The following is a 14,979-nucleotide window of genomic DNA, read 5'->3' on the forward strand; positions in this document are numbered from 1 at the left end:
AATATGAACCAGCAAGGCCAAAGTCATCTTGGTAGCATCAATGTGGCCCAAATAGACTTGGTACTTGTATCTGTTGTGGATGGCAGTATGCACACTGCACACTCTTCCACTTCTGCCAAACCTTCTATCACAGGATGCCAGACAGGTCTACCACCCAAACCTGGAGAGGCTTCACCTGAGAGTATGGCTTCTACATGGTTCCATCATGACAAACTAACCTGCTTGGAACAGGTGAAAGACATATTACTAAACAGTAGAAGCAGAATCATGCATAATGCTGACCTGCACAAATAGAAGAGATTCAACATATAGTTTCAAAATAAACAAACTAGGGCCGTTTCCGCTCCCCTACCCTTGGTATTGGAATATATATTGGGGCTAAAGACATCTGGACTAAACATTAGTTCAGTCAAAATACATCTCACAGCTATTACTGCTTTCCACCACAAGGTTGACGGGACAACAATATTCACCCATCCAATTACCATGTTTCCTTAAGGGCATCATAAATGTGTACCCTGAAGTATGCGTACCTACCCCACCTGGGGATTTGAACTTAGTACTAAGCTGCCTCAGCGGGCACCATTCGATCCCTTAGCAACATGCTCCCTGACACATCTATCGATTAAAGTGGCATTCTTAGTAGCTATCACAACAGCCCATCGAGTGGGAGAGTTAGAGGTCTGCATGGCACACCCACCTTACACCATCTTTTTCAAGGACAAGGTCACCCCAAGACCACATCCAAAATTTCTACCTAAAGTATCTTCTTCCTTACATATAAACCAACCAATCCATCTTCCTTAAGCCTCACGCGAGTACACAAGACTCAGTATTACATACTCTAGATGTCAGACGCACCTTAGTGTTCTAACTTGACAGAACTAAGCCCGTCAGAAAATCACAAAAGCATTTAATTTCCACTGTGGAAGGCTATTTTCAAAAAGAGACTATCTAAACGGATTTTCAGGTGCATCCACATCTGCTACCCACAGAAGGATCTGCAACCCCCATTGGGGAGCCAAACTCACTCTACCAGCTATCTATCAACTTTGGTAGTCTTCCTAAACAATGTACCAATCATGTACATATGTTGAGCAGCCACTTGGGCATCTGCACACACATTCACAAAACGTTACACAATTGATCAAGGTTCAAGATTGAATGCATTTCTAGGTCTTGCATCATTTGCATCATTTATGCATGCAACTCCGAAGCCCCTTCCATCCAACGAGGGGCACTGCTCGATAGTCACCTGAAGTGGAGCACCCACAGGGACGTTTCTTGAAGAAAAGGTTACTCAACCTGTGCAGTAACTAAGGTTCTTCAACATGCTCCACTACCCACCTCTACTTTGGAGTTCAATTTCCAGATTCTACAATAGAGAAGGAGCTGAGGGGGGTCTAATCACGCATGCTAGATAGGCGCCGACAACGGCGTGAGACAGGGACAGTACATGCTTAGCCCAGACAAGCACTGCTGCCGAAATTCTCAAATCAAAGGTGCAGGGTGACACGTTCACCTGAAGTGAAGCACCCACAGGGACACTCATCTCGAAGAACCTGAGACGTGAACTTTTCTGTTCATCTCAGTGGGTATTTTCTTTCCCCTCTCCCCAGTGTCAGTGCTTGACAGCTTGTGATATGCACCAAATATGCCCATTCTCAGCTCCTCACCTTGGTCTCAGAACTGCATGTTGATGCATGCTCCCAGCATGCCTTTTTTCAGCTCCCCACCCAGAGAGGGGTAGAGCTTCCTCAGATGCTGGTTCATATGGGAGTCAGGGGCTGGGAGAGGTGTTCAGAACCCCTCCGAAGGACAGGGTTCCCTAGATCACAGCCCACTCATGGAAGGGGTTGAGAAATGGGTTCAGAGGCCCCAGAGGGACAGCCCTACCTGAGAACTTCACATGCACATGGGGCAGGGGGAAGGAGCAGGGAGAGAGATGAAGACACCATCAAAGGGGTAGGACCCTGCAGATCTCAGCTTAAATAAGGTGGAGCAGGGAGAATGGAGGAGACCCCCCAGCCCCACAGGGGCAAGGCCCCCCAAATCCCAGCTCACATGGGGACAGTGAGTGGGGCAAACCCCTGCAGAGGGACAGTGACCTCCGCAGATCTCAGTACTCACATAGGAAGGGAAAATGTGGGGCTGACAGATGCCCCTGTCCCTATTCTCCCTGATTACCTGTGTCACTCCTCCCCTTGTTCAACCCCTCCGCTCCCTTTCATCCCCACCATCTCCCCCTCACCTGAGACCCCCCCAAGTGCTCTCCCCATCCCTACCACCCATTCCCATTTATCCTTCCCCACCCCACACTGAAACTCTGATCCTCTCTTCCTTTATTTTGCCCCACTCCTCCACCTCTTTACACTCCTGCGAGCAAGCATTGGTATGCGTAATTTATTTTCTTTTAAAAAATGGTTTGAATACCATCAGAATTATGTATGACCTACATTCTTTGTTCCTAGATGTGTAACTTTAATTTTTCATTCTTTGTTTGCACTCAGTTTACCAAGTACAGCACAACTTCAGAGTTACAAACACCTTGGGAATGGAGGTTGTTCATAACTCTGAAATGTTTGTAACTGAACAAAATGTTATGGTTGTTCTTTCAAAAGTTTACAACTGAACATTGATTTAATACAGCTTTGAAACATTAATATGCACAAGAAAAATACTGCTTTTAACTATCTTAATTTAAATGAAATAAGCACAGAAACGGTTTCCTTACCTTATCAAATCTTTTTTTAAACTTTCCCTTTATTTTTTAGCAGTTTACATTTAACACAGTACTGTACTGTATTTGCTTTTTTTTGGTCTCTGCTGCTGCTTGATTATGTACTTCCAGTTCCAAATGAGATATGTGGTTGACCAGTCAGTTCATAACTCTGGTATTCGTAACTCTGAGGTTCTACTGTAATCCAGATTGTTCTGTCTCAGTGATCTGTTCTCTGCACTATTTATCATTCCCCCAGTGTTGGTGTCATCTACAAGCTTTTTCAGTGATGACTTTGTATTTTCTTCTAGGTTATTGATAAAAATGTTAAACAGGGTAGGGCTAAAAAACTATTCCTGCGGGACCCCATTAGAAACACACATGCTAAATGATGATTCCCCATTTACAGTTAAATTTTGTGACCTGTCAGTTAGCTAGTTTTAAATCTAGTTAATAAGTGCCATTTTGATTTTGTGTCATTCTAGTTTCTTAATCAAAATGTCATGTGGTACCTTACAGAAGTCTAAATATATTAAATCAACACTATTTCCTTTATGAACCAAACTTTTATAATCTTATCATAAAAGATTTAAAGTTAGTTTGACAGGATCTATTTTCCATAAACCCATATTATTGGCATTAATTATAGTACTCTCCTTTAATTCTTTATTAATTGTGTCCTGTATAAGGCATTCCATTATTCGGCCCAGGATCACTGTCAGTCTTATAGGCCTGTAATTAGCCAGATCATCCCACTTACCCTTTTAAAATAATAGTACATTAGCTTTCTAACAGTCCTCTGGAATTTCCTTAGTGTTCCACGATTTATTGAAAGTCAACATTAATGGGCCAGCAAGCTCCTCAGCCAATTCTTTTAAAACTCTTGGATGTAAGTTATTTGGACTCACTGATTTAAAAATGTCTAGCTTTAGTAACTACTGTTTAATATGCTCCTTTATAGTGTTACTTTTTGATAAGCCTACCATATAATCTCCCATTTTTTTCATTCTATTCCTCTCCCACTTCAGCTAAGTATATTAAAATTAATTAATTATTATGACTATGCTACGCTGTTGTAGCACTTCAGTGTGGACGTTCATTTCAGTGATGGGAAGGGTTTGGAAGAATCTAGATTGTCAGAAGAATTCTTCCGTCAGCATAGGTCAACATAACTATGTGTCTCCGAAGTATGGATTTTTCACATTCCAAGAGATGTTACTATGCCATTGTAAGCTCTCATTGCAGACCAACCCTTAGTTTTCAGGTTGGATCTTCTCTTACATCTGAGGTTAGATGCAATTACTGTGGTCATTCTACCTTCTCTCCCCCTCTGGGCTTGTGGTATACTGAGTAACCAGACAGGTTAAGATGAGCAGCATCTGGCTGACACAAACATCCATCCAAATCCTGCTGACACTTGTGATGTCAAGTGTCTTGGCTGATTTTAAGTTGTTGATAGGCCATCAATAGAACTATTACTATATTGCATATAACCAGCATGAACCTGAGTTTCAGATAGTGAGCTCGAGGTGTTCCTCCTTCAGAGAGGTGGTCACAGGTAAAGTCACAGAGATGGATAGTCTTGTCTAGGATTTAGCTGTGTCTTGTGCCCATCATATCTGGGATTGGGGTGATCAGGGAATGTTTGATGTGTTTGCCCTCTGGGTTTCGCATTCCCCTTGTGTGCTAGATCCCTAAGACACATTAGGCTCTTTTGATCTCCTTCAATCACTGTGCTGGCACGTTGTCCCTTGAGGAGTAGCACATCCCCTGGTGCATGTTGGGGATAACTTTAATATTGGTTGTGCAGTTTGGATAGAAGAAAGGTAGAAGAGAAGAATGTGGGCTTGGTCTCCACAGTAATGCTTTAAAGTGTAAGATAAGTAAATACCAATGTTTTTTCTGCTGGCCCAGGATTTACCCTCCGATTCTCTTTTTGAACATCTTGTCAACCTCCTCATGTGGACACGGGGCTGGGAGTATATTGGAAATGTGGACTGACATTGAGAAAATAATAGCTGAGATAATTCAGGGAGACAATAACTTACTGGTAGAAATGAGTCTCTTTGGCCATAGGGAGCCTGTTTTAAGGCTTCCCCTGGCCTGGAAGAATGCAACTGGAATAAAGTGAGCCTTTTTGTCTGTGGTGACTCCATTTCCTACACATTTGTTAGTACACAATTTGTAAGCATGCATTTCTGACTCAAAAAAGTGGAAGATTCTGTGATTTAAAAGCTTTGTCATAAACCACTCCTCAGTCCTCTCCACTGAAAGTCTTCTATTTATCTCTGTGATTTTAAAAGAAATCATCATTAATACTAATACTGCTTTGGTATATTTGCAAAATGTAACTTTCAGGAGAATACTAATAGACACATATATTTAATAGAATCTGTTGCTTTGAATCTGTTGCTTTGCTTTGAATCTGTTGCTTTGACTGTTTTGAAGTAGGGTGGTTTTTTTGGTGCTACACAGTATAAGTGGTTTGCTTGGTGTCTTAGAAAGAAAGAAAGATGTTTTGTTTGAATAAGTATAGTTTTCATATACTTTGTATAGGCTTCAAGGAGAGCTAGCAACACTGAAAATAAGCTGGGATTCTCATCTAGCTCAGGTCTCCAAAGAGGCTATTTCTAAAGACCTTCAAATTCAGTCATTGCATGAGGAGGAAATGAAGCTGAGGGCAGAATTGGCCAGATTCCAGCAGGATATTGAAAGGTAAAGCATTCAAAGAGATTATTAAACCTTTGACCTTTTAATGGTTTTGTTTAGGGATAAATATTTAGAATGGGTTTTTTAAGAGTTCTCAGGATATGTCTACACTGTAGCTGGGAGCGAACCTTCCAGATCAGGTGGACAGACTCCTGCTGAGGAGCTCAACTAACACACTAAAAATAGCACTGTGGATGTAGCTCCAGTGCTCCAGTGAAGACACAAGCTGGCCACCCAAGCTCAGACCCAGGGGGTTGGGTGGGCTTGAGACCCTGAGCTGCAGCCCTGCATGCAACATCCACACTGCTATTTTTAGCACATTCACTCAAGCCCTCACTAATGCGAGTCTGTCTATCCAGACTGGGAGGCTTACTCCCACCTGCAGTGTAGATATATTCCAAGTGATTGGACCTACCCTTGGTGCCATTTAAATCAATTTTAGTTTTGGCATTCATTTCAGTGGGAGCAGCATTTAGTCAATGCTGAGTTCTCTTGAAAATCCCACCCTTAGTCTGATTATTTTACTTTCCCCTATCAACCACATGCTCTGGTTCACCCAAGCATCAATTATATTCCATTCTCAGGGTATCTCATTATCCTTTTTCTGTTATATTACAAATTGAAGAAAAATCACAGTTGGTTAGTACTTTAGTCAAACTGGAATTTCTCCATGTTGTTATCTCCATCTTTGCTTAACCACAGTCCTATTCTCTTTCCCATAACCTAGCTTTTTTCCATGGATGTAATTTCTTTTTGTTTCATTTACCTATTCAGCTAACATTTTTTTGACATTTTGAATTTTTCTACAAGTTGATTTGCTATCCATGAATATTATACTCCTACCTTATCTCTGTATTCCTTTTTCCATTTCTTATAAAATCTCAGTATTTACTTCAGCTGTGTATATAACTATCTTCTTTCATGACACATATGCCATTCCTCTATGCCTCCTTTGTGGTATAATATCCTGTAGAATCTTCCATTCTTCATTTACTACTTTCCCCATTAATACATGGGACCTTGTACATTAGTTCCCTTAGTTTCTCCAGTTGTTCTTTATGGAATTGATATAATTTTGTCTAACTACTTCTTGAAATTTTCCTTCTGAATTTTGTAAATTCACCTGATTCACTGGTATATAGTCCAAGAGTACCCCTTTACCATCAAGGCTGTAATTAGCTGCCCTTCCAAGTCAGTATAAAATCCAAAATTGCTTTTCCTCAGATTGTCTTCTCCACACTTTGAAACAAGAAGTTGCCCTCTACAGAGTTCAGAATATTAGTTAATTAGCTATTGTATGTTTCGGTAATTAAAACCAGAGCTTGAGACTTTGGACATACTATGTTGTTTCCCAGTTTGATGGTCTCTTAGTAACAACTAGAAATTCAGGGAACTGAAAAAAACATTCACCTTGATCCTCTATCATAGGTATAAGCAGCAACTGTTTCTGGCAGCGGAACGAGAGCAGATTCTGGAACAGGCTAAAGTGCAAGCAGAACTGGACTGGCAGCGACGCTGGGAAAATGCTGAAAGAAATCAGTATCAGAAATCAGAGGATCTAATACAGAGCCTGTCAACAGCAAGGGACCAGGTCATTATTAGATCAAATTGACTTTGGTCTGCACCCTGTGGTTGCATCAGCACATGGGGCTGCACTTGATGACTTTCAAGGTCCCTTCCAGCCCTACATTTTTGTGATTCTACAGACTTCTTACTTGGATTTAAAATAATAAAAAGATACCTATGCAGGCTTTAGGCACTTTAACATCATTAAGAAAACAATAAATAAAATCCCAGGAGCATTAAAGTAACCATTTCAACAGGAATTCAGACAGCCAGACACCTACAAATACCGTTTTCTACTCTTTCAACATTATGGAAAGCTTACCTTCAGAGTTATTTCCAGATCCTATCAAACAGATTTACTTTGCAGTGTTCCCAGGAGGTCACCCAAATTCAGGATATTTTGTATCAAGTGCCTGGGAGCAAGTCTTAGATCTCAGAGTCCTCATTGAGAAAACTCTGCCTGTCGTCCCCCCCCCCCTTTTTTAATGAAAGGGATTCAGGTTGAGTGCCCCAGCTGTCAGTATGGCACAGAAAAAAGACGATTCCTCAGGTACACCAGTCCCATGCTATTCAGGGCTTTATAAGATCATAACCAACACCTGGAGCTGTACCTGGAGACTAATGGTGAGCCAGTGCAGATCCCATAGCACTGGTGTCATATTCTTCCAGCAATATGCCCTGCTTATGAAGCAAGCCACTGGATTTTGCACTAGCTTCAGTCTCTGAATAGTTTTAAGGTATAGCCCCATGCAGAGTGGACTGTATTACAGACATCCTTCTTGTTCAAGAGATTTTACAGAATGTACTGATGATGGTTGTCAATGGCCAGTTGCCAAGTAACCACCTGGATATAATGAAATGACTTCTTTACTATTTTTAAAAGTAAACAGTAATCCAGGTGTTTTGTAACATGGCTCTGTATCCCAGAGTGCTTTATAGACATTAATTAATTTAGCTTCACAACATGTCTGTGAGGCAAATTATTATTGTTGTCACTGTTTCACAGGTTAGGAAGTTGAGGCACAGGGAAGTTAAGTGATATTTTCAGGGTCACACAGGAAGTCTGTGGTAGAGTCAGAAATAGAACATAGATTTCTTGATTTTTCTGTCATGTGATTTAATCAAAGACCATTGTTCTTCCCTTCTAGTAGCACTGCACTGTCTGTACTTAAAACACAATAATTCTGTGTTTTGTAGGTTACCGCTCAGCTACAAGAGAAGGAACAGAATCTGTGTGAAATGGAGACAGTCCTGTCTGCTTTGACCTTTGAAAGAGACCAAGCTGTGCAGGCACTTCAGAAACATGGTATATTGCCTGAAGAAGAGAAACAGGTTAGGGAGCATTTAATGCCTTGTCTTGGGTTGAATTAATTCTGAGGCATACTATGTGGGGCTTGTCTTCACTAAACTTTTGTACTTCAAGTTAATTAATTGCATGTTAATTTGAGGTACAAACATTTGTAGCCTGGAACGACTGAATGGGGGGTGCCTATACTAGCCTTTATAAACGTGTTAAATATCTATACACATAGTCAAAACAATCTATATCATAGAAGATATTCAATTTAACAGATGTAATGTGTGCATTGAAAAGGACTGTCAGAGACCCCAGACATTCTCCTCCGGGTATTATCCTTTAAAGGAAAATGTAGTGATTAATGCTAACACCTTAGGTAGCTAAGGACTAAATTATCATTGACTTTATTCAGCCAGGCAGTGGACCCACCCTTACTCCCCTGCTTGGTCCTGCTCAGATTGTGACTCTGGCCACAGGACAGAAGAGGCTACTCCTTCACTACTTTGAATAAGTGGACAGGGATGGGGAGGAGCACTGACTGCCCCAACCACTCACTGGCCAAAGTATTATGCCAGGTGTACAGGGGAGGTAAATTGCTCCAAGAAAAGAGGTGAAGTAACTTTCTTCTTTCCCAGAGCAAAGGAGGAGCAGATAAAGAATTGTGATTCTCTGTTCCGCTCCAGGGGCAGCACAGTGCAGATTTTAAGGTTATAAATTAGTCTTAAATTAATATTTTAAAAATATATGAAATTTACAAAACCTTTTTAGAATCACTTTTGCTGCTTTAATACCTCAGTGACTGTCTCCCATTAAGAGCTGACATTTTACTGATTCTTTTCAGCTGGAAGTCCAATCTGCAGGTTTCAGTTGCAAATGTGCTTAAGCACAATGGGACTTGGGGCAAGAATTATCACCCCATCACATGGAAGCATAGGTGTTTGTAAAATTTGCAAATGTGCTTAAGCACAATGGGACTTGGGGCAAGAATTATCAACCCATCACATGGAAGCATAGGTGTTTGTAAAATTTTTAGTGGGGCCCAGAGGTCAATGGGTGTAAGGGGCAAAGCCCTGTATACTTGGAGTCCCCAAATAGGAGAAAAATACCTTCCATACCTCCATCATATCTGGTGCATGGGATTGCAGTGCCACTCAAATTTGGTCCAGCTGCCCCCAATGCCACTTAAATTTGGGATGTCCCAGTAAGTAACCTGGGCCCCCTCTTCTAGTTGTGCTCCTGGCTCAAACATTGATAGGGCTGAGCCCCCTTTCCAGAATATTGGTGGGGCCTGGCCCTCCCATGGGCCTATATAACCCAGCACCTATGCGTGGAAGAAGGTTTCTCTGCTGAGTTTTCCTAGAATCATAGAAGTGTAGGACTGGATGGGATCTCAAGAGGTCATCTGGTCTAGTCCCCTGTACTCAAGGCAGGAATACATAATAACTAGACCATTCCTGACAGTTGTTCATCTAACCTGTGCTTAAAAACCTTCAATGATGGAGATTCCACAACCTCCCTAGGCAATTTGTTCCAGCACTTAACTACCCTGACAGGAAGTTTTTCCTACTGTCTAACCTACACTTCCCTTGCTGCAAGTTAAGTCAATTGTTTCTTGTCCTGTCCTCAGGGATTGAGAACAATTTTTGCCCTCCTCTTTGTAACAACTCTTTATGTACTTGAAATCTGTTATGTCCCCTTCAGTCTTCTCTTCTCCAGATTAAACAAACCCAATTTTTTCAATCTTTCCTCATATGTCTTATTTTCTAGACCTTTAATCATTTTTGTTGCTCTCCTCTGAACTTTCTCCAGTTTGTCCACACCTTTCCTGAAATGTGGTGACCAGCATTGGACACAGTACTCCAGTTGAGACCTTATCAGTGCAGAGTAGAACAGAAAAATTACTTCGTGTCTTGCTTACAACACTCCTGCTGATACATCCCAGAAAGATGTTTGCTTTTTTTGAAAGTGTTACACTGTTGATTCATATTTAGCTTGTGATCCACTATACCCTGCAGATTTCTGTCTGCAGTATTCCTTTCTAGCTGTCAGTTCACATTTTGTATGTGTGCAATTGATTGTTTCTTCCTAAGTGGAGTACTTTGCATTTGTCCTTATTGAATTTCGTCCTTTTTACGTCAGACCATTTCTCCAGTTTATCCAGATCATTTTGAATTTTAATCCTATCCTCCAAAGCACTTGCAACCTCTCCCAACTTGGTATTGTCCAAAAACTTTATATGTGTACTCTCTATCCCTGAGGGGCACTGCGACCCCATCCAAGTACTCTGAGATTCCAATTATAGAGGGCTCTGCCCTTGAACCTCCTGACCTCTCAGCCCCACTAAAATTTTACAAGGAATCATTCCTTTTGAGGAGCTTAGGGAGAATGTAGTATATTTTTTCCAATTTATTTCTGCAGTTAGGTAGAAAAGCAGATTATAGGTTAGCATTAGTATGTGTTTTCATTAGGCAATAATATGGTTTTAAAATTTGTTGTGGACAAAGATAAAGTAGTTGGCTTCTCCCCAGCCCCTTTCTCATATCCTGTACTTTTAATCTTATATTAATATGGCATTATGGCTGTCCTTGAAGGGCTGTATATTTCCTGTCCCTGTTGAAGTAAAGTGGCCTTTTAGTATTTGCAATGTCATTCTTGCTGCCTTCTGTCCTTGAAGATTGTAGGCCACAGATACTTGGCTCTGGTCCAGCTCATATATGACCAGGAATAGAAAGCAGGAGCCCAAATTGTCTGCAGACAGAGACTTGGCTTCTTGTTTGACTATTACAGTGGAAGGAATTAAAATTTTCAGGGAACAATTTCTGCCCATGAATGGTATACGCTAAAGACCTGAAAGAAATTAAATTCTGTTGGAAATTCTAAAAATAGTTATTTCTATAAGCTTATTGTGATGAGGTAGACAGAAATATTATCTCACTGCTGCAGGCAACAGTTAAGGGACAATCTTATTTGTATTTACATAATTATGCCAAGTATTACTGAATACAAATTTGGGAGACTCTCAAGAATCCCAGCTTGAGACAGCAGAAGGAAAATCAGAAAATATTTCAGAGGAAAACGCTTTTGTGGTTGCTGTACTTTCAGTGGGGAAGCAGGCAATAAAGAGTCTTTCAACAGTGCTTAAAATTATGCTGTAAATATTAAAATGGAATAAATTGGACCTGAAAAACCATCCAGTGGTGAAGAAATCTGCAGATAGAATTTAGAGTGGAGAATTTAGAGTAGAGTTGGAAAGTGATTGATCTATTAGAATATTGGAGAAAGATGGAGATCCATATCCCCAGCATATTTTTCCATAGTATAGCTTTGTATTGAAGTCATAGCCATACATCTAATATGTATCAGCTTAGTAATACATATTTCCAAAATACATTCAGCTTGTGCATTAATTTTGGACTTCCATTTTTTTGGTATTTTCACATTTTATATTGTGTCAAGGACTGCCGTGCAGCAGAGCAGGAAAGTATAACCCAAAGCATAGTTGAATCCCTAATCATTACTTTCTGGCTGTATGTGTAACTTTCAACACCTCTGCTTTCTGTAATACTGATCCCTGATTTAAGTTTAAATCCCTCTAATCAATTTACAAGTCACTGAGAAATGTGAAAACTTTCCTGGGGCTGGAGTGGAGAGTTCTGATTTTGCTAATATCTATCATTTCACCCCAGTGAGTTTTTGGCAGAAGTGTATTCCAAACAGGCCTTTCTGCAGGATGAAAGTGAAGAATGTATTGTGATGCAGTGCATACTAGTGCCCAATCACTATTGATTAACCAGGAAAATGGGGTCCTCCTTGAATAAAACATGAACTATATAAGACTTTTATATATTCTCAGGCACAAAGTAAATGAAAATAGAGATAAGGTTGTAAATATGTATCTATTAAGAAAAAAAATTATTACGATATTTTAACTGTTTTACAACATATTTGAAAGCCTGGAAATCTAAATTAAGAATAAAGTTCTAGGGGCAGATCCTCAGTTGGTGTAAATTGTCAGAGCTCCATTGAAGTCAATAGATGGATTGCAGTTTTCAGCTTCTGAGAATCTATCCCTTTAGGTTACACAAACTGCCTTAACTCTCACCCCACATCAGTGCTCATCTTTGCCTGTCCACCAACAGCTTATTTATACCCATCTACCAAAATGTCATACCACGGTGTCATAACATTTCTAATATGGACCACAAATCCTCTGCTGCAAACCAGCTCTCATTCATCACATATGAGCCGCAAATGCAAAGACTCCTTAACTTCAATACTTAAATTTTACATTCTCAGAACATTTCATATAAATATCATATAATAGCATAATTAAACCAGACATTTTGTTAGATTTATTAACCTTACACTTTCTCAAAAAATTCTCCTCTGGCAGAAATTTCTCTGCACAAGAAATGTCAGGTGGAAAGAATTTGTTTTGAGGAAGTACTAAGGTGAGGGGACAAAACTGGGCTGATGATGGAAAGCTAGTTACTGTGGTAATCTTCTTTATAAAATCACTTCAGCAACTTTATAAGAAAATGCAGACTGCATAGGCATGTATATCTGATACTCCTCTGACTCTACATTCATACTGGCTGCTTTTATAGACTCATAGATTTTAAGGTCAGAAAGGACCATTATGACCATCTAGTCTGACCCCCTGGACAACGCAGGCAACAGAACTTCAAACATGGGAGACCAGAACTGCATACAGTATTCCAGATGAGGTCTCACCAGCACCTTGTATAACAGTACTAACAACTCCCTATCTCCATGGAAATACTCTCCTGATGCATCCTAGGACCGCATTAGCTTTTTTCACGACCACATCACCATAGGCATGCGCATGGGGTGTGTCGGGTGTGCCCAGGCACACTCTAATGCAGGGGTATCATACATACTTTTTGTATCCAGCCCGCAATTCTTTTTTGACATGGCCCACGGCGCCGTCTTGCTGTGTTTAAAGCTGCCACCGAAACAGTGGAGGGTGCACGATCCTTCGGCGGACGGAGCTGCGAGATGGGATCTGCCACTGAAATACCTTCTCTCATGTCATTTCTCGGCGGAGACTGTGACGCGGCGAGAATTCCGCCGGTGGGTAATTCAAATGTTGCCCACTGGCGGAATTGAGTTTGACACCTCTGATAAAGATTCCCTGGGTGCACACCCTAAGGAAAATTCCCTGGGTGCACACCCTAATGAAATGTGCTGCGCACGCATATGCACATCACATTGGTGGCTCATACTTATCCAATATTCCCAGGTCCTTCTCCTCCTCTGTCACTTCCAACTGATGCATCCCCAGTTTATAGCAAAACAATTTATTAGTCCATAAATGCATGACCTTGCACTTTCCATTATTAAATTTCATCCTATTTCTATTACTCCAATTTACAAGGTCATCCAGGTCTTCTTGTATGATATCCTGGTCTTTCGTTGTATCAGCAATACCTTACAACTTTGTGTCGTCCACAAACTTTATTAGCTCACACTCACTTTTTGTGCCAAGGTCAGTAATAAAAAGGTTAAATAAGATTGGTCCCAAGACTGATCCCTGAGGAACTCCACTAGTCACCTCCCTCCAGCCTGACAGTTGATCTTTCAATATGACCCGTTGTAGTCTCCCCTTTAACCAGTTCCTTATCCACCTTTCAATTTTCATATTAATCCCCATCTTTTCCAATTTAACTAATAATTTCCCACGTGGAACTGTATCAAATGCCTTACTGAAATCTAGGTAAATTAGATCCACTGCATTCCCTTTGTCTAAGAAATCTGTTATCTTCTCAAAGGAGATCAGCTTGGTCTGGCACGATCTACGTTTTGTAAAACCATGTTGTATTTTGTCCCAATTACCATTAACCTTGATGTCCTTAACTACTTTCTCTTTCAGATTTTTTTCCAAGACCTTGCATATTACTGAGGTCAAACTAACAGGCCTGTAATTACCCAGATCACTTTTTTTCCCTTTCTTAAAAATAGAAACTATGTTAGCAATTCTCCAATCATACGGTGCAACCCCTGAGTTTACAAATTTATTAAAAATGCTTGCTAATGGGTTTGCAATTTCATGTGCCAGTTCCTTTAATATTCTTGGATGGAGATTATCTGGGCCCCACAATTTAGTCCCATTAAGCTGTTTGAGTTTGGCTTCTAACTCAGATGTAGTAATTTCTACCTCCATATCCTCATTCCCATTAGCCACTCTGCCACTGTCCCTGAGCTTTTCATTAGCCTCATTAAAAACTGAGGCGAAGTATTTGTTTAGATATTGGGCCATGCTAGATTATACTTAACTTCCACTGCATCCTCAGTGCTTAGCAGTCCCACTTCTTCCTATTTAGATGTCCATAGAACCCTTTACTATTGGTTTTAATTCCCTTTGCAAGGTCCAACTCTACTTGGCTTTTGGCCTTTCTCACTTTATCTCTACATGTTTTGACCTCTAAGAGGTAGCTTTCCTTGTTGTTCCCTCCTATTTTCCACTCCTTGTAGGCTTTGTGCTTTCTCTTAATAACCTGTCTGAGTTGCTTTTATTCTTCCCTCATTGTAACTTGACTGCAATAATTCTGAGATATTATCAGTATTACATTTCGGTTTTCTCTTCCTAGTCTACTCAAATTACATTTGTCATTTTTCCCTTTCTCCCAGTGAGAGACAATATACCTATCTCTGGAAAACATTCTCT

At 40.5% G+C, this 14,979-nt stretch overlaps 1 protein-coding gene across 6 annotated transcripts in view; it reads left to right on the forward strand.

Moving 5' to 3' along the window:
* Positions 1-14,979, forward strand: part of CCDC57 (coiled-coil domain containing 57) — a 109,754-nt gene that overhangs the window by 38,059 nt on the left and 56,716 nt on the right. For all 6 annotated transcript variants that reach the window (XM_067547786.1, XM_067547788.1, XM_067547790.1 and 3 more), the window contains 3 exons: positions 5,276-5,434; positions 6,857-7,019; positions 8,192-8,326. In XM_067547786.1, coding sequence (XP_067403887.1) covers positions 5,276-5,434; positions 6,857-7,019; positions 8,192-8,326 — 457 coding nt within the window. The remainder of the gene's footprint in view (positions 1-5,275; positions 5,435-6,856; positions 7,020-8,191; positions 8,327-14,979) is intronic.

Source organism: Emydura macquarii, unplaced genomic scaffold (assembly GCF_026122565.2).
Source record: "Emydura macquarii macquarii isolate MOO-44397 ecotype Brisbane River unplaced genomic scaffold, CSIRO-AGI_Emac_v2 contig_1230, whole genome shotgun sequence".
In the NCBI taxonomy this organism is placed as follows: Eukaryota; Metazoa; Chordata; order Testudines; family Chelidae; genus Emydura; species Emydura macquarii.